Source organism: Bactrocera latifrons, unplaced genomic scaffold (genome assembly GCF_001853355.1).
Source record: "Bactrocera latifrons isolate USDA-ARS-PBARC rearing strain unplaced genomic scaffold, ASM185335v1 scaffold_62, whole genome shotgun sequence".
Lineage (NCBI taxonomy): Eukaryota > Metazoa > Arthropoda > Insecta > Diptera > Tephritidae > Bactrocera > Bactrocera latifrons.
In genome coordinates this window covers 1,281,987-1,303,254 of record NW_017537290.1, presented here as the reverse complement: position 1 = coordinate 1,303,254, position 21,268 = coordinate 1,281,987, and the positions used below count along the sequence as shown (strand labels likewise).

General features: G+C 33.8%; 1 protein-coding gene across 1 annotated transcript in view; it reads right to left on the bottom strand.

The window, feature by feature from the left end:
* LOC108975168 (acetylcholine receptor subunit alpha-like 1) overlaps positions 1-21,268 on the bottom strand; it is an 87,539-nt gene that overhangs the window by 45,451 nt on the left and 20,820 nt on the right. The window contains exon 3 of the mRNA XM_018943493.1: positions 11,586-11,695. Coding sequence (XP_018799038.1) covers positions 11,586-11,695 — 110 coding nt within the window. The remainder of the gene's footprint in view (positions 1-11,585; positions 11,696-21,268) is intronic.

The following is a 21,268-nucleotide window of genomic DNA, read 5'->3' as shown; positions in this document are numbered from 1 at the left end:
GAAATTGAAGCTCGTTTTCACGGCGACATTTGATTTTAACAAGACGGCGCAACTTCCCGCGCATGGCATCAATCAATAGGTCTATTCAGAGGATACTTCGGCGARCAGATAATTTCACATGTGATCATGTGATATCAGACTGTTAGACTTTTATGTGAGGATATGTAAAGTCTAAAGTATATGCGGACAATCCCACTTCGCTTCAGGTCTTGAAGCAAAACATCACGCGTGTCAGTCGCCAGTTACCAGTTGAAATGCTTGAACGAGTCTCTGAAAATGGAGCTCAACGGTTGGACCATCTAAGATGAACGCGGACAAAGTTTAAAAGAGATAATCTTGAAAAAACAAATGCCAAAGAATATTCTTTCGAATGGTAATGAACATTCCTCACTAAATTTTTTTGTTTGAAAAAGTACCGAACTTCGAAATGAATCAGCCTTTACAGAGTGCGGTTGAACTGTTTGACAGTGCATCGTGTCACAGATTAGTGAAAACGATGGCAAAMTCTATGAATTGCCTTCGAATTACTTCCGCATTCACAGTATATTCCAGATCTGGCATCCAGCGACTGTGTCCAATGCTCAGGTCTCAATAGAATATTCGCTGAGCAGAAATTTTCATCTAATRAAGAGCTGATCGCCGAAACATGTTTTGAATCAAAGGATAAATTGTACTTCATAAATGGTCTCGAACAGTTGGAAGATCACTATAATGATGTATTATCCTTGGAAAGAACTATGAAAAAATATGAATTTTGTCAAAAAAATGTTTTCTTTATGGTAGGCCGGGGATTTTTCAATTGACTTGTCATATTATATGTGAACTAATCTAAAAATTTTTGAGATATCGACCTGAAATGTATCTGTCGGTATATGATGTCAGCCTCTACTACAGTGTGGAAAACTGGTTTTGAAAATTTTTTCATTTGTCGAAACATTATCACCACATTTGCCATGGGTTATTGGCCAAAAACACGGTCCGAAGAAATTCTTTAGATCGAGTTCAAGTGTGTGTAAGGAATCTTTTGTGTTTTTTCTTAGTTTTTTAGTAAATTGAGCGGAGATTCGAAAATGATTTTTAATTAAGTTATTCGTGGTTAAAAAATAAAAAAAAAAATATTTTAAATGTTAATTCGACAGTATTTGAAACCCAGCTTTCTTTAGAGGTTAGACATTTAAACTTACAGTCAAAAATACATTTAGCCTCCTATTTAAGTAAGAATTAAAAATTTTCAGTTTAAGTATTTAAATAAATATTAATAAGTATCGTAGTTTAAATTTTTTTTTTGTTTTTATTAATATAAATATTATTTATTATAAGGTTGTTATTCCAAGCTTCTAAAAAAATGTATATATTTCATACAAAAAAATATTTTAAATTTTACGAATTTCGCTAGTCTTTTTTATACTTTCGGCTTCCATAATTTTAAATTATTTTCTTTCATTAATTCTGATTTTACTTTAAAACAAACAAAAATATTTACTTTTTAATGCCCTTACGTACACTGCTAATTTATTGCACATGACTGTTAATTTTACAGGCGCTCAAGCCGTCACTGTCGCTATCGTTTTTGTTTTTTGTTTTTGTTGTTTGCGTGTAGCGCATTAAATGCTTTGTCAATTTGTTTGGCGCTTACAATGATTGCCTCGACGAAATTTACGCGGCTCATGATGTGAAATTCAATAAATTCATAGAATAACTGAATAAATGCAAATACTAAGTACTTTTGTGGATTTTCAATGCATGCTAACTGTGCTCCGGCACAAAGCTGCCGCACGCTTTTCATGGCTTAAATACGTGACATAAACAAACAAACAAACAAACAAATGGCTGTAAGCACACACACACCCAAAACAAGCAAGTATTTGTGTATGAGTCTTACAAACACACACATATAAATAGCTATGTGTATGTATATTGCATAAGTGCATATTTTGCTCGCTGCTGCGTCGATTTGCTGCATATTCAAGTGTGAAATTTATTCACAAAATATTTTGTCGCTTTTGTATATTGTCATTTATTGGTTTAACCTTAAACGCGTATTGTTTATGAAAATTGTTTTTCCATGTTCTAGCACACATTTTCGCCACATTTTTACACATGTATGCTACTCATACAAGTTTGCACATGTATGTGCGAGTATGTATATGGAGTAAGCTTATGTATGTGTGTAAATATTGGTGATTTTTATACAAAATAAATCCTGGAGTATAATAAATAATGCCTGCACGATACTTTTATGCCAATATTTTTGCAAAAATTTAATTTCTTTGCAGCTTACATTGAAAAATGCATATATCGATATTTACAAGTTTACAAATATGCGATAAATTTTTAATCAAAGTAGTTGAGGAATGCAAAATATTGTCAGATTTTTAAAGGAAACTAAAATGTTTGCGATTTAATGGAAATTTGGTGTGAAAATTTGTAAAATATCTGACTGTTATTGTTAAATAAATGGAGGAAATACGATTGTTGAAATTTAGCGGTAGGGAGCTTTTAAGGTGTCGGCAAATATTTCTCAAATGAAAGTTGAATCCAAAGTAGAAGTCGAAAATTGTGTGTCTGATTGGTTTGCTTCAAAAGACGAGCATTTCTATTGGTATAATATACAAAAATTACCAGAAAGGTAGTCATGGTGTAAAAAAAACAATGGTCAATGCTCTTAGCATACTTTTTTATTTTACTTTCACACTCAATTTCATTTCCAAGCAAAAAAAAAAAAAAAAAAAAAAAAAAAAAAAAAAAAAAAAAAAAAAAAAAAAAAAAAAAAAACCATATTATTTCGGTACATCTCGTAGTTAATTTAAATAACTTTAAATACTTTTACTCTGCGACAAATTTCGGCATTTTAGTCTAATCCTTGAAATAATGTATTTATTGCTGTTCCAAACAAAGGAAAATCAATTTTGTAATACTTAGATATTTCTAACTAATGCTTAAAAAACTTGTGCATACAGAGCGTATGAGTAACATGAAACACTTCAAAATGGAGGAGTCAAAATATGATTGGAACTCTGAACTCTGTGTTTAACACACAAATGAGAAGCAAAATTTATGCGGAATATATACATTTAAGCCATTTTTGGATTTCATTTTGAAGTATTTTTCATACTTGTTGTTGTTGCATATATTGATTTTATTTAAATTAAAGCTTTCACTGCACTAAGAGTTTGTTACTTTAAAGTAAAGTCTTTTGTTTAGAATACAAGTTTTTATTGTACAGCTTCAAATAAGTGTTTCTGTCGTACGTGACGTATGAGTAACATTGCAGGTGTTCGATATCACACTGTGAAATTCTCATGAGCAACTCAACTTTTGATGTAGACAACATGCGAAAATATCAAACTATATGATATAGATAAAATTAAATTCGAAATTTGGTTTTACTTGGTCTTGTTTTTTTTTTTTTTTTGTAATTTATGTATGTGTTTCATATTATCACAGGCTGTAACTTCTTTCTGCGGTGAAAATTTGTTGTCTTCAGTACTAAATTTCAATAAGCATTGTTGTTAATTTAATTTTGAAGTCAGTATTTTGTGTTAAACAAGGATTTGAGCAAACACTTTTATATAATTGTTCGTGCATCTACATTGCGTATGAGTGATATTGATGTCACTTCATATAGCAAAGTGGCTGATAATGCTGAAAGCGCTTGTTTAACAAAAACATTCAAGTAAATTGTTATTTATTTCATACTGAGTGATTTACTATTTTAACATATTTATTGAATTTTTCTAGTTTTAATGTTACAATACAGAGACATAATATGTAAGGTCAACGATATACATTCTTTACTATTATTTAGTTAGTGATCTCTCTAAATATTAGTATTACCTATTTAGTGTTTGGCTGTCAGTATTTGCTTGTTTTAAACAAGTTAGCTATATTTAGTTGCTCGTAAATGAACTTGTGTACTTTGGCTAAACGGGGCGTATGAGTAACATAGCAAAATTAAGATAGAGTGCCAGATGCCGATGAAACTGTTAATTTAGCCAACACTGAGAATAAAATATAATAATTAATAAGTGTAAAATAAAAAAAAATGTTTTTATTTTTAGTTTTATTATTTTTTTATTAAATTGCAAAAGGATAAAATATAAGGTCAATTAAATTCAAAATAATAGGACAACTATGACAACTTCAATTTTTAGTTAAAATATGCTGTAAGTATTAGTACTAATAACAATTCGAAGTCGATATGTGCTTATTTAACTCAAATTTATAATAACAAACAACTTTAAGTAATATTGCATATTTGGAGCTACAGGGCGTATGAGTGATTGCGAACATATTTGGTTGGTTTAGTGAATATACACATATAGACATATATGTTACACTTAGTAAGTGCTGATAAAAATTTATTTATCCCAAGGAAGCTGATATGTCGGTTCTGCCCATATCGGAACACTGTAGCACATAGCTGCCATACAAACTAAACGCTTGGAATCAAGTCCATGTATGAAAAACTTTTTCATTTGAAGAGATATCTCCACCAAATTAGGCGTGGTGTATGTTACATGTGAACGCTATAATCTCCGAAGGAATTGTTCAGATCGAGTAACCATAACATATAGCTGCCATACAAACAGACCGATCAAACTTTAGTGGAATCAAAGGAATCTTTTGTATTGGTGAAGGGTATTATTGATTTGGTACAACCGATGTTAAGGTTTTTTACTTATTTTATACTTAATTTAAAAATAAAAACAAAAGTTTGTCTTAGAATAAGTCTTTTGTTTTATTATTTCTCTCTTGACGTATCATTCTCTTCAAATTCTTCTGTATCAAAGGATATTAATAATATTTTTTGAGGTAAAATGTGATTTTCATTTATGAAGTTATGAATAACAAAAACATTCATAATAAAATAAAATCTAAGAAAGGCCACCTAAAGTGGATATAAAATATTTTATATGCAAAAAATTTTGAAATTTAGGGTCGTGTTTTTGATGCGCTAGATACAATATTATTAAGTGTGCTATTAGTTACGATAGAAAACCAAACATAAATATGTCTCTTAAAATATATAAATATAATTGCAAAATAAAATTCTATAACATCTTCCAGTCTCACGTACCAGCACTTGCTTACGCTGCACTTAAACACCCGCCAACAACAAATTTCGGCTGCTCACATTTTATTTGCAAATTTTAAAAGCATAAAGTATATTTAATGCTTCGCCAAATTCAATTATACGCACAAAAGGCAAAGCAGAGACAACAGCTGTATGCTGTGGCAGTGAGCGGAAGGATCAGCAGGTTTTTTTATATAAAAGCTACAACAACTACAACCGTTTACAGTTGGTACAGTTCTCTTCATCAGCTCAAAGCTTTTCGATGCGTAGCACTAAGTAATATGCAAATCGAGTGCGACCAAGAAAAAAAAAAAAAAAAAAAATTTTCTGTAAAATCTGCGCTGGAGAAGGGTATGTCATGCTAAATGTCCTTTCCACAGCTCCGCAGCTCGAAAACGTTGGGGCAAAAATCCCTCAATTATCATATTAAATCCGAAAGTACGGCAGCAGCACAATGTGCACGTGCAGCTGCGCGCACACACACACACACACACAACATCTATATGTAAACAGTTGCACGCTTCCAGCTTACAGCAGGCATAACGTGGGTGTGGTCGCTTTGTTGGCGGTGGTCATTCTGATTGTTGTCTACATTAAATTTTACTTTCTTTATATGTTTGGCTGACTGCTGTCACTCTAAAAATTGTGAAAATGAATAGGAAAACTTCAGAGCTGATAAATGGTTCTTGGTTGATGGCTGGTGTGAGCGTTTTGGGTGTTAAGTACACGCTCACAGCATGCTGATGATTATAGGTTAGAATTATGCCAGCTTTAGGCCATTTGCTGAGCTAAATTTGCATGCTGCTGCTGCGTTAAATCCACCGTTATTTCAAGAAATGGCATGCCCATTAGATGAAGTGGAGTTCACAGTGCTAAATAATGCTTTATCTCTAGCTATAATTATTGTCTCATAAAATTTGCTTTGCATATTGTAAATTTATAAGAATGTGTCGAATGTTAGCGTGAAGATCTGGGTGTGAAATATTTTTGATTTGCCATAAAAACTCTAAGCTCTAAAACAAAAATTCCTAACTAATTTTATAACAAACATTAAATATTTCACGGATATACTGGTTTCAGCGAAAAATTGTAAGACATTGTTAATAATTTTAAAAATCAGTCTACTGATAGTCTGTTTCATCGTCAGTAATAACACGTTTCATAACATTCTGATGGTCAGAAAGCATTGTTTCACAGACGTTAATGCGATGATTTTTTTTCGAAAAAATTAAGTAATTTTTGAATGAATCGTCCTTTCACTCTCTTTAGACCCAAATTATATTTCAAAATAGTTTTCACTGATCCTTTCTATATTTCAACGATGTAAGTAAGATCTTTGAATGTTAAACGGCGCTCTCAAGCACCAATTCTTTTATTTTATTGAAGTGTGGATCATCAGTTAATGTTGATGGCCGTTCTGGATGTGGTTCATCGTCAACGCATTCTCGACTCTCTTTAAACAATTTATACCAATGAAAAAGACTTGGTCGCGACAAAAAATGATCATTCCAATGATGATTCCAATATTCTGAATGTTTCACGAAACGAACGAATTTCTTTGTTTAAGAAGACGAGTATTCTTCACCGACACAAATTTTTTTTCGGAGGTGTTGCTTGCAGCGATTATTTAATACTTGCTAAGATGGTAAGGTTCAGATTGATGACACAGCGAAAGCTGTGTTTGATGAGTGGGGCTCACTAGCCACGGAAAGAAGTGGTTAGAGTCATTCGTGGACTCATTGCATGCAGGATAAATATTTGAATTCTGGATAAGTACAAGTTTCCCCTGCTACATTACCAAGAACGAAGTTTCGGAAGGGTCACTTTAGATTATTGGATCAACTTGAGCTCTTCTTCTACAATGGATGCTAGTTTGACGGCAGTCACTGGGACGGAGTCAATGAAGTTTTTCATGTTTTTACTGTGAATGACAGTCAGTATGTGTCGGTAGTTGGTTGCGTCCGTAATCTGGACGGCGTACTGTTAGATGTCGTCGACATAAGTCAAGAAAGACCACTTGTTTCTATCAGGCGATTACGCTTAAAGCAGTCAAGCTCAGGAAAGGTTGCTACAAAAATCTCTCCTCAGATCGTGCTTGGAAAGGAGTGCATTATGTTTCCTAACTACAAGCCTGCAGGACTTACTCTGTACGTCTTCCACAGGAGACATCAAGAGATAACTTGTAATTGGAGAACCTCATGGATATCGGCTAAAGGAGCAAGAGAATCCATATGTGCAGTTTTTCATTAAATAATAGAAGTGATTAAAGAAAATTAGAAAAAAAAAAACGAAAAGAAAATTTTATTTTAGTGCAATCTCACAAGTTATGTTGTACTTCAGAGAATGGAAGCAATGTCCATTAGGTGAAATATTTACAGGCAATTTTCTGCCACGAAACGATATGGAAACCGGAAATTAGTTTCTTTAACTAAGCATTTAGTACATTTATGTTAAGTGGAGTGGCAACGCACAATCATATAAATCACACATTTAATTGTAATTCGAGTCTACACACATATATACAACAGCATTTGTGTACGAAATTCCGGCAAATCCAATTCTCTTCTCTTTTATTTGCCCAATATTTTGCTCATCAGCATTTAGAACAGTCGGCCAACAATGGCATAACACAAAACTAGTGACCACCAATGGGCGGGTGGTGGTCGCCATCAGGCGTATTAAATTAATGATTATGTTGCTGCCGCCTGTGATTATGCGCTCAACGGAATGTGTGCTCCAAACAAATATTCATTCTAAGTGTGGTATAATTTCTGCTTACTCTCACTTTGTTTAATATTGCGCGAAATTGACTGTGGAGGAGGATAGATATTTGTAGGTACCCCTTAGGAATCTTAATATGTTACTTTCTCCCACTATCTCTATCTCTCTCTCTTTCTGTAAATTTATGTAACCTAGTTTGAGATAATAAGCATTTTAGTGGCAAATATTTTTATGTACTATATGTGTTTAAATGTGAGAATTTTTGTTCTAAAAAAATTTTTTTTTTATATTTTCAATTTCTTCGAAACTTTCTGTTACGAGAATTGGTAAACACAAAGTATGTCTGGTGATAGAAATGAGCTATGAGATAGAAATGAGGTATGTTTGCAACTCAATTAATTATCCAGTTAGCGCCAAAAAATCAAATCTCCAAGAAAAATTTTTTGTCTCTTAGAATTTTTTTCCGGCAGGATCGTTTAATAATATTGCACAAAATGTCCTTCAACTAGTTTAGGTACTTCATTTTTCCAAATCCACATTATTTATTCAACTATCGTGATATCACGATAATATTGCGTTTGAGTTGAGCAAATTTAGGACAATTTTTATTACCGAATTTCTTATTCTGTGTAGCAGTGTAAGCATTCTTTCAAGCAACTAATGGGCGTGAATTGGTATTACTATGTCAAATGTGTTGTTTTTGTTTTGTAGGGCGGTGGTAGAGGGCTGGGTGCATGTATTTGCAGAATTCCCGATGTACTCGTACATTAGGGATCTGGGTGGTATGGGGATTAGCTAGATTGATGAACAATTAGATGTTAGCAGTGTGATTTCCACTAGTCGGAATGCCGCACTGTTACGATCATTTGCGTGTGAATTCTTTAATCGACGGAGGCATTTAACTGAGATTTAGGGTTAGATTCTTGTGAGAATACTTGTAGCCTTGAACCATGCTAAGGTGATCAGTGTGTCCATTCTACACTGTAATGGACACACTAACCCATGTAGTAGGGTTCGAAGCCCATCTTAATTGCACCAGTCGTTGTAAGTAGAAGAACTGTTCAAGTAGTTTCTTCCTCACTTTATTTAAATTAAGTGGATTACTTTAAATTTTTCATTTCTATTCACGGCTGATTTATAAATTTTCCGTAGTTATATCAAAATTTTAATCAAAATAGCAAGAGAAACTATTTACTAAATAGTTTTTCTATGAGAAACTATCACGTGGCTACACATCTTTATTTACTTCTTCTAAGTTCCATATTTTTTCAGTGGGGTTCTTGAGAGCTTAGTTTAATATAACTGCCTTTAATTCACTAGAGCTTGGAGAGTGAATTGGTGAATTGGACTGGTGATAGATAACATTTAATTGGTTAAATATATATAAAAAAAATTTAAATGATTTTAATGTTTCTTTGGCATCAACATCAACTCCAATCAACTTAATCGACGCTTTCAAAAAACACTGTGGAAGAAAAGTGTAGATGTTAAAAATAGCGAATCGAAGACTTCTGATAAGTACTGTTGTCTGGTAAAATATTATGTGATTTAAAATGTTATTATGATCCTTTGATTTGACATAATTCGGTATCATATGATATGATATGCATGATGGGATGTGATTGGTATATTATATGATGATTTTTAATATTGTGATAAAATGTCTTCAAAACATGAGAAAAGCTTAACTTCGGCTGATATATGTGATACAGCTTTTTGGGAGAAATTGATGCATGCGAATCGACAAATCAAAGGAGAACCGAAGCCGAAAAAACCACATCAAAGCAAGTCAAAAATCAAGGTTATGTTGACCGTTTTCTTCGATTAGTGAATTTTTTCCGACCACCCAAACATTCAATAAGAAATATTGTTTAAGTGTTATGCGTCGTTTCCGGGCAGCTACTCATTAAAAAAAGGCTGGCATTATAGGTCGAGAACTCCTGGTTTTTGCACCACATGAATGCGCCGTTGCACACTGTATTAATTCTTCGTGAGTTCTTCGCCAAATTTTCAACCGATATCGTGCCGCAACCATCGTATTTGCCTAATTTAGCTCCGTGTGGGTTCTAGGTTTTCATCAAACTCAAACAACCGGGGAAACTCTTTTGAGTCTATTGGACTACATTAAACCCGAATCGCTACGTGCACTGAAGATTTTGAAGAATAAAATAAGAATTTTAAAATTTTAATAAAGTCTTATAATTTTTTACTCATAGTAGCATATCATATAATGTCATATACTCATATATCATTTGATCTTATCTATTGTCATGCACGATATTGTGCTGTGCTGCATTATAATATTATAAGGTGTGCAGTATAAGTTATGCAGCATTTAAACATTTTCATCATATCAAAAAAGTACATCATATGATCAGATTTGATGATGTGATGTGAAGAACGATCAAATATCAAATTGTGTTCTTGAAATAATTAGAGTAATATTTACATACTAAGCGGGACTTATGGTTCAATTTTTACTTAAAAATATATATTTACAAAGATTTCACTTGAACTTCAACTTTGTGGTATCAATTTACGTTCTGGACTTTGTTATAGTATTCCTACTATGATATGTTGATTGTAAGTTCATTTTTTGGTATAATCAAAGGTTATTCTATATCATTACAATCTTTTTCAGTAGTAGTTATATATAGAAATTTTTTTGAGACATGAATATGAGGTATACCTATATAAATTACCAGAATTGTAAGACCAAATGGTACAATTTCTTAGACTCCCATTTACAGTTACATGCATTTTAAGCTTTTATTTAACTAACAAATCACTTGTTTATACAATTTCGTCGTAGTATATCCTACTATACTAGCTTTTGATGAATTTAATTTAAATATAATAAAATAAATGAATCTACTCTAATAATAACACAGTACAACAGCTAATCTGGGGATGAGAAATTCCAAGTCAGGTGATGGTATTAGGTCAGTATAGTAAAACCCTAATGGGGCTTGGCGTTCGTATGTGTCAGTTTTTTTTTTATGACCTTTTAAATTTGTTCCTTATTTCCCATGGTTTTCCATCTTAACAATTTAATTTTTTCCAATCATTCGTACTAAATAGTACAGATACACGAAAGCTGATTAAAAGTGACGCATTCAACAATATTTTGATTGATATATATTGAATGCATGGCAGGCAATCAAAAAACTAATAGAAGGCTTGTTGATAAAGCATCGTTCTAACAACTACGATGTTTCTGTCGCAAGGATATAAAGAGCATTCTCGGAATTTTTTTTTTTGGTTTGTTTTTGTCGGAATGTTACAACTAAGTGGAAAAAACATCAATATATGTAATCTTCTAAAATAATGTAATTTTTATAATAAAATATAAACTTTGTAATTTTATACTATTATATCGGAGGCGATGGACATAGTAGCTTGTACTCCTTTTTTCTTACTATTAGGTTTAATATTTTGTATATTTTTCCTAATAAAATAATAATAATAATAAGGAAAAAAGAAGTCATAAGGTCATAAAAAAAAACTGGCACATACGAACGCCAAACCCTTTGAGGGTTTTTCTTTACTGACCTATCACCCTTTCCTGGAATTTCTCACCCCCCAGACATCCCCCAAAAATGTTCCACAGTGTAATTTAAATTTAAACTTAATGCATCTGATGTATATGTGTATATTCAATTATAAGAAATATATTTAAAAGCGTTAATTTAAAACAATTAAACGCATTCCGAATCAAATATTAGAACAATATATTTTTACAGAGATATAAGTTACATTACATATGTATAAATATCAATGTACTCACTTATTATATAGCACAATATCCGGCAGCCAAATGTGTTCGGATGGCACGTGCAACGTATCCACACCGCCATAATCATCAGGATTCCATTTTAATTTGTAGTCATTCCATTCCTACGACACGAAAATAAAAGCGTACAGAAAATGAGAACAATACATAAGCAATATTAGGCAGGCAGTAGAACAAAAGCAATAACAACAATACACAATACAGTCAAACCGCAAATATGATTATCGATGACAGATACTTAATGAGGAAAATTTGCCAGACAACACGCGTGTTTGCTTCACACACGAATCTGTGGAATCACACAACACATTTATACATACTTACAATATAGTATACATACTTACAATATAGTATACATATGTTAATGTGGAAGCATTCATAATTTCATGTATATTTCAACGCGTACACATGTAAACGTTGACAACCCAAATTGCTCTCGAAAAGGTGGAATGCGAAAAAATGTTTTCGCAAAAATGTCGCTTTTTAATATGCACAAATGACAGTTATTCGGCTGCATACATTAATATTACAAGCGTGCAGCACGTGTACGTAGATAATACGTTTAAAATTTGCTGATTTTTTATTTGTTGTGGATTAATTTTATAATTTCATAACAAATGGATATTTGGCGCTACTTATTGTTGAATTAATTATGCATTATTGTTTTGAAATGTTATGTATACTTAGTTGAAGCTAATTAGGTGAATATTATTGAAAAATTTAAATTATATTAAAAGAAGAAAAAAACCGCCAATTTCGATTGCACGAAGCTATAATACCCTTCACAAACGAAGAAGTTTCCGCAGAAAAACTTTAATTTGAGCGGTCGGTTTATATGGCAGCCATATGCTATAGTCGTACGATGTAAAGTATTGGTTCGAATATTATAGCGTTAACTTAAAAAACAAAAATCAATATCAATTTTTCCATCACAAATGAAAAAGTTTTCCTTTCATTAACTTGATTCTAAACGCTCAGTTTGTATGGCAGCTATGTGCTGTAGTGGTCTGGCATTGACAGTTCCAATAAATGAGCCGCTTGTCAACCTTTTTATGTCAGAATAAAAGTGGGCGTGGTTAAACATATTTTGAGGGCACACGGTTATTAGTTCAGCCTGAAACAAGCACAGTTTTTTTAGGACTTGCAATATGAATGTACTTTACATTGTGAACATTTGGATTTTGGAGTGCCGGTTTGCCAAAGTCTGAACCTTCATTTTCCTGCCCATTCCACCCAATGATCGTTTCGAACGCGAAGCATGGATTTTGGCGGTTCAGAAATGTATGATCGCTTTGATGATATTGTTAGATGAAACGTTTGCCATTGAAGATGTTGCCAGTGATGCTGGATACGCTGACTGAATTATCGAAGCAATTGCTGATGAACGACCACTTTTCCGTGGATTCATTAGTGTAATATTAGATGAGTACAGGAACTCGTTCACAATACTCAATCGGAAATCCAACAATGACATATGCTTTTTGTTTCCGTCTTGGCTCTTGAGGTGTCGTCTATACAGCAATCAACTATTCAATACACGAGCATACGATTCTCATTTACCATTCTCTTGAGTGGTGGTTGATTTTATATATGTAGCTCTGACGACATATCAGGCACGTCTACGTTTCCCATATGTTTATTATAGCACTCAACAAAAGTCGATCTACATAGGTATGTTTGAGTACCGGCAGGCAACTTTACTTAATATATGTTGTTTCATATTTAAAATCATAGGATTYACGGACTTTTCACAATTTTTATTTTATTTTATTTTATTTATTTTATTAAATCGAATTGTTGCTGCCGTTTTTTTCTAGCGCAAACATCACACTTATGAAAGCAAACCTATTATTAAAAAATTGTTTAAAATTTTTGTGCTTTGAAGCCAAGTACAATACAATCTCTGACGAAATTCCTAGCCAAAAAGCGGGACAAGTTTCTTCCCCTATCTTGAGAGCAAAGTCGTATACGATTCCTGACACTCCAGCTTTTGTAAACATTTTAAAACCCCATTTATTTGACATCATTGGAAGGTATTGTTTTAGATTGTTTCGCCCTTTATATTTAATCATTCGTTCATAATTTGATTTTATGTTCTTCTTCTACTACTGAATTTATTCCATTAAATTATTGAACTTTTGCAAAGAGGCGTAAATTATATTTTTTTATTTATTGACCTAAAGGTTCCAAACAGGTGGCAACCCTGAAAATATTTTAATAGAATATTTTTTTAAAACTCGTTATTTTGACACAAAATTGTAGCCTCTTTTATGTTTTGAATTTTCACAACAAAAATTTTTAAAAATGTGGCAACTTTAAAAAATATTGTCAACTGCTTATTTTCTGCAAACTCGTTATTTCGTTATACATACTCCATTTTCGCCAAAAAAGTTTTTAAATAGGTGGCAACCTTAAAAACTTTTTTCATTAAATTATTGAATATACATAGGTACCTTTGTAAAAAGGTTTAGATTGTGGTGTATTTATTTTGTTATTTACTGAAAAAATTTCACAGGTGGCAACCCTGAAAATATTTTCAATATCATATTTGCTTTAAACTCGTTATTTTGATACAAAAATTATAGCCGCTTTATTCTTTTGATTTTTTTTTTAAAAGGTGGCAGCCATAAAAAATTAATTTCATTAAAATATTGCATATGTGCCATGGTCTACGAAAAGGGAGCTAACGTGCGATAACTAGTTTATGACTTTTTGGACTTTTGGACTTCCATCCGAACCAACTAAGATTTTTTGACACCTAAGCCCCCTTTCCGTAGACCAGGTCACATATATGTACATATGTATGTAAATACTCTTGCAAAAAGATGTAGATTGTGGTGTCTTTTTAGTTTACTGACTTAAAATTTTCAAACAGGTGGCAACCCTAAAAAATATTGTCAATTTTCTTGAAACTCGTTATTTTGATATACAAATTATAGTATTTTTTATTTTATGATTTTTTGCAACAAAAGTTTTTAAAAAGGTGGCAGCCTTAGAAAATTTATTTCAAAAAATATTGCATAAACTTACTCTTGCAAAAAGGTGTAGATTGTGTCGTCTTAAATTTTTAATTTATTTACTAAAAAATTTTAAACAGGTGGCAACCCTAAAAAATTGAATATTTTCTTCAAAATTGTTAGTTTGATTCATTGAATTCTATTTTTTTTTTTTTGAATTTTCACAAAAATAAAATATTAAAACGGTGGCAGCCGTTGCAAAATACCCGTGTATAAATACTTTTAAAACCTTTCTAATTTTAATTGCAGTTGTGTAATTTTTAATTAAAAGATATAATAAACTTTTTGCATGTTTGAAAAGGGGGCAACGTTTTTTAATATTATTTTTAATTGTAAGCCGCCTTTTCGTATTTTGTAAAATTTAAATTTGTAACATATGGCAACACTTCTCAACAACAATATAATGCCTTAGTAAACGCTATATCCATACATATATGTACATATATAATAATTTTTCCCATAAGCTTGTATTCAAAAAACGTGTTCAGCCAGCGGAAATATATTGAAACCAACACTTTATATACAATTTCCAACCACTTAATAAAACAATGAACCCGGAAGTATACATTTACGCAATTGAAACATTTTCCGGTTAATTAGGCTTACAACAACTTTTTACATTGTAGTAATTTGAAATAACGCACCCTTTATTTTAAAATTTCGACGTTTTTATTTTTGCATCTTTGCCTTCGTTCACCCTCTCGGCCGCTCGCGCCCTCACTGTCACTACCTCGGGTCTTAATTTACGCAAATAGTGGAATAATTGAAAGACAATTTACAGTTTGTTGCAATAATTGTTGCACGCTGTCATTTGGCCGCACTTGCAGCACACTTCATTGCCATTGCACTTCACGTCAATTTGTACTAAGCTGATTGCATCACATTTAAATTCACTTAATTTTATTTAACTTGATTCTCTTTCACTTCATTTTCATCCACTTCAATTTATATGAATTTCGAGTGTACATACCTTTAGTGTTTCGTTTCGTTCGTTTTTCTGTCGGTGAAATTGAATTTATTTGACAATGGCCGTTTGTCAACCTTTTTTGTACATATAGTATATATTCATTGAGAGTAATAAACAAGTAGTTTTGCAATTGTAATCTAATTTGTCTCTTTACTTATTTTAGTGTCCAACTATTGAAGCGGCATTATGAAAGATAGCATAATCGAAAAAGTGTTGCAATGAACCCTGGAACAGGTGCAAAGAGTCTGCTTTTTGGAGATTACGGTCTACAGTAACAAAGACTCTGGCGGTTAATCTCGACAACCGGCGAACATACAATACAAACGAGATATGAGGTAATGTTTTTGACCAGCTGACTCATAATTTTCGGCCACTAGAGCCAAACTCGGTGTTATTACAGGCATGTTAGCATACTAGACCTTGTTAGTGAACTCGAGCAAAGTCGACTATTCGACTGAAAAAAGTATAGCCACTCGGAATTAAATATATGGTTTTAATTTTCCAACAGAGAAGATTGAACGATTGTGTTATCGACAGTTCACCGATGGACCACTGGGTGAAATAGGAACAGAAGCAGGTTTCTTCTGTACTAATTCATACACAGAAGGCAGCGTTAAACTAAAGGAGTACATTTAAATCTTTTAGGCTAAAATTGTTGGTATGCTGAAGGTGTCAAGTGGGCTTTTTCTGCTCTAATCAGCAAGTCCATAAACATTCTAATGGGTAGTCAAGCGGTAATTAAATTTATCCGTAGCATCAATACAAAGGTTATATTAGTAGGCAATAACTAGCCTTCTAGTAGGTAATTCAGTTAATGCATACAGTACCCAGCCATTTGGGAATATAATGAAATGAATAGGCAGATAAACTGGCCCATTTGGAGGTAGCTCCGACACAGTTCCCCAAGCTTTCATATATCCATTTAACTAGTCCAAGAAACACTTGTCCCTTAGAGGAACAGGTCTTGCAATACAAGCAACACAGGGAATATTAAAGATTTACTTTAGGGTTGTGTTGATACTAGGTAAAATCAGCTTATTAACATTGTAGGAGTCATCACAGGATATCCCACCTTCAGAAAGTTAAAAATGTGGAAGATGATAAGACGCTGGAACTCAATCTACATAAATACCCAAGCTTCAACCGGATGATAATAGATATATTTCACGTCTCCCAATGCTCTAACTTAAGAGACATTGGGCAGCAGGACTGGAAAAGGATCAGATTTTTGAACAAATCCATTGATCAGCGATCTTCCGTTTTCCGTTTTCAAACAATATGTTTAACGTACCACTTTCTTATATGAGGTCGAAAGTACTCCTCATTTTTATATTAATCAGTCGATCAGAGGTTTTCCCAGAAGGAAACTTAGCAAGTTTCTTGCTATTTAAGCTGTCATTATTGCTTTCTTCGCAGTTTCGTAAATCAGTCATGAATTCCGAACTAAAAATGCACTCTCTTCAGAACAACGACTCGCTGAATCCAAAGTTATATAACACTTACTTTACTGTCAAGCACGACAAAAATTACCGAACCGCACTTGTCATGTAAAATATGCGGGTGGTAACTTCGCCTTGTATAAAAACGGATTATTTTCTTCAACGTAAATTAAATGATACTCTTTTAGCAAAACTATATTAAATCACTGCTGTATACTTTTCTAACTGTAAAAAAGGCATATTTGCATGCCACAGCAAAATATTTGAATCACCGCTTGGCTGCGCAGGAACACTCCCGACAACGCCCACATACACACAGCAAACACAAACGCCTGTTGCAAAGCTCAAATGCAGCCAATACCTACATATGTATGTATGTATGCCGATGCTGCATAGTGCGGATGTCCATTTCCGTTACGTATAACGTCCAACGCCTGTGGCACTGGCAACTTGCGGCAGCTGTTGGTGATGTTGGCTGCGCATAGTTGAGTTGCCCACAAATTCATTGACTTTCAAACTGTATTACCCTTTAGCGAATCCGCATTTCCACATTTCCTCTCTACTGATATTTATACCCTGATATGCGGGCTTTACCGTCCACTCACCACAATCTCACTCTTTTGTGCGGCACATTTTGTCGAGTTTGCCGTTTGGCCATTTTGTATTGGCAAATAGCAGGCCTGTTCTGGGGAAGCTGCATAAATTATGCTATTTCGCTTAAAAGTATGCCACATTTTTCATATAACTAGTGGCTGCCACATTTGTTGTTGTTCGGTTAGCTACCGCTAAGCATTAAACTTTTAGGCTCAACGTCGTCGCGGCTGCTCTATAAAACAGGCATCTAACGATTTTTGTTGCATTTGGCGCTTAATTCAACACTAGAAAGCCTGGCAATACCAATTGAGCCCATTTTGATAGCTTTGCATATTTATGAGCGCGTTTATGCTTCTATTTACCACTTACCAACTCGTCGAATTCATGCTAAAAGGTTGTTTAAATTTTCACTTGGCAACTGGTTGAGGATTTTGCAAAGTTCTCTTTACATTTTGAAAGTTTATAAACTTCGATTTGATTGCCTACATTTTGGAGCTGGAAAATTTTGCAATTTTATACACTAAATCTCCGATTAATGCCGTAGTGTGATTAGTTTCGAAAAAAAGTTAGTTTTGATAGTTCTGATAGCAGAAGAGACATAGAAAAATTTGGCATATATGCATGCTGTTTTATATTCCAATTAACTAACTAATACGTAATTGGAGAAGTTAGTTGATTTCGGTGGTAAAATTTCTATTAAATTAATTTAGTGCTATGATCTACATACGATAAACTTGTAATAAAACACCACTGAAGCCAAAAAGTATGCAACACTTTTGTAAGTTTCATGCCAATGATTCTGGTGTGCGGTACATTCGTCCGTTATGTAATAGGTGAAGCACTGCCAGCTACAAAACATTTTCATTTTGAAACACAAATAAATGTTGCTAATAGTTTTAAACCAAATGCTGTGCCCTAGATGAGTGATATCTTATTTACAAATATTTAGAAAATTGATATTTGAATTTCTATTATATTATTGAGGGGGAGAGTTTAATTATAGACTGATCTCGTTCATATACTGTACCTACATAATATATACATTAATATATTTTTCATTTTAATATGAATTGCTGTTATTGGAATGTTTTTCTGTATGTCTTTTTCGAAAGTTAAGGGTCAATTGGGCATACTTCAGTGGGGTAATTATCCGAGTTTTAAATGGGTTTTGATCCCGAAACCTCCGGTGGATAAAGGTAAAGGTATATGCTTGGAACTTACTTTGAATATCGAGATGTGATGCGCAACACTTTCAATTCTAACTTCTTTTTTCGTGTCTAGGGGGAAACATCAATTAATCCGCTAAACTTAACCTATTCCCAACTTCAGACTTTTCCACGGAACCATCTGTTAAAGTATTCCCTCGTAGGCGTGATAAGACATTTAGTCGCCTGTATCGCACGGACTGATGGGCGCCTACCGCGTATGCGGTACTCCACTTGAAATAGAGAAGTTCTTGGTGCCATAAGATATTGAGAATCGCGTATGTAACGCAGATATTTGATAATGTTTGCCCACTTTGCTGAGCTGAAGGCATTCTTCACGTCCAGGGTAATCAGTGCACAATATTTTTTGTTTTACGTTTGCAACGACATCGTATAGTGCGTCAATGATGAATATATTTTTCATAAAGTCTTATTGTCTTTCTGATAATCCAACGGCTTTCTGGATTGATAATTGCAAGCGATTTCTTACTAAGCTTTCGCACACTTTGCCAATACTGACAAGCATGCCCAGAAGTCGATAAGATGAAGGTTCCACCGGAGACATCAATATATTTTTGTTTCTAGATCCATTTTTGGCATGTGCTTCTGCTGCGGCGTTCCGTACTTTAATCAAATGAGACTATAGAAATAATAGCCATATGGTCACTATTTGTAAATATGTCCATCCCGCTCACTTAATTTGCCTGCTAAGAGCGTTGTCGGCAAACATGAGGTCAATTATGGAGCCTTTGTTTACCTTTTGAAAAGTATTTTGCGTTCCGCTATTCAAGATCGTAAGATTTGTTTGGCCGAGGAATTCAAGAAACAGACGTCCACGATGGTTTGTGCAATATCCTTATTTCCTAAAGCTCTCGCCATCTTCAAATATTTGGGGCACGTAGTACTGAAGGGTGAATGTGTTCATTTGCAAAGCATGCAGCTTGGATCGTTAGTGCGTGACTTCGCTACATGTCCGCCGGCTCAACAACGTGTACACAGGGACAACCTATCCACGGGGTTGCAACATTTGTGTGTCATATGCACCAGATGGAAAGACTTAAAGCAAAGTGGAATAAGGGAGTATTCCCGAAGGCGAAAGATGGATCACCCGTTCTTTATATTGCCTATTTCAAGCGCAGCCCTGGGCATAGGAGAGCTACTTGGGTACTTGGGTACTGCTTCGGGTTTTTTTGCTTGACAATAGGATTGCACCTCAGTGATATCAAAAAGTAAAATCAAATCATCATTGGAAGTTAGGAGTGTTTATCACCTACCGGACTTTGATAATGAACTGGATTGTGTAGACGCGATGTTAAGCAAATTAAAAGACTGGAACCGCTGGTTTGAAATTTTGTTTAAAAAATATTTCAACGCATCGCAAAAATACTTCGTATATTAATTTAAACAAATCTTCGCTTAAATCAGAATATCCAAACCACTATCGCAATTGTGATCAACATTTTTGATACAATAAATTCCCGAATACTATAGCTACATACATATGTATATAGAGAGCATGTCGTCAATAAATTTTGGGCTGAGCGCAGTTTGGCCAGCGTTGCAACATAAATTTCAATTGCCAATACAAGAGTAAGCAAAATCGTAACATGCGGTGGCCGCCGATTTCGCCAAATGAAGCCTTATTGCTGCAACGCTGCTTCCGTGGAATGCATTTAATGGCCACAGACGTTGCCAAAAGTACGTGCACTGCAAGCGAATGTTGTGCATTAGCAACGATTACCAGCTACCTGCCAGGTTAATATGTTAAAGCGAGTGGGTAGCCGGATAGTTGTGGGAAACTATTAAAGTAAAATGCTTCGAATTACCAACACTTTGTGGTCAAAAATCAATAATGTTTGGTATGTGTGGGGTGTGTTGCAAGTACTCTACACATATAGATTAGTTTTTGCAATGGAACATTTTTGGCTTCAGTACATTTTTATACTCTCGCAACAAAGTTGCTAAAGAGAGTATTATAGTTTTGTTCACATAACGGTTGTTTGGCAGATATAGGGTTATATATACCAAAGTGATCAGGGTGACGAGTAGAGTTGAAATCCGGATATCTGTCTGTCCGTCCGTCCGTGCAAGCTGTAACTTGAGTAAAAATTGAGATATCATGATGAAACTTTTTACACGTATTTCTTGGCTCCAATACCTGTGTCATAACTAAGCCATAAATAAAGATATTAAAATGAAATTTAGCACGAAGGATCGCATTAGGGAGGGACATATTTGGACGTAATTTTTTTGGAAAAGTGTCAACCAAACTGTATAGAATCGTTTCCTTCAGGCACGTTCATATACAGCTCAAAAATGGAAGAAATCGGATAATAACCACGCCCACCTCCCATACAAAGGTTATGTTGAAAATCACTAAAAGTGCGTTAACCGGCTAAAAAAAAACGTCAGAAACACTAAATTTTGCGGAAGAGATGTCAGAAGGAAGCTGCAT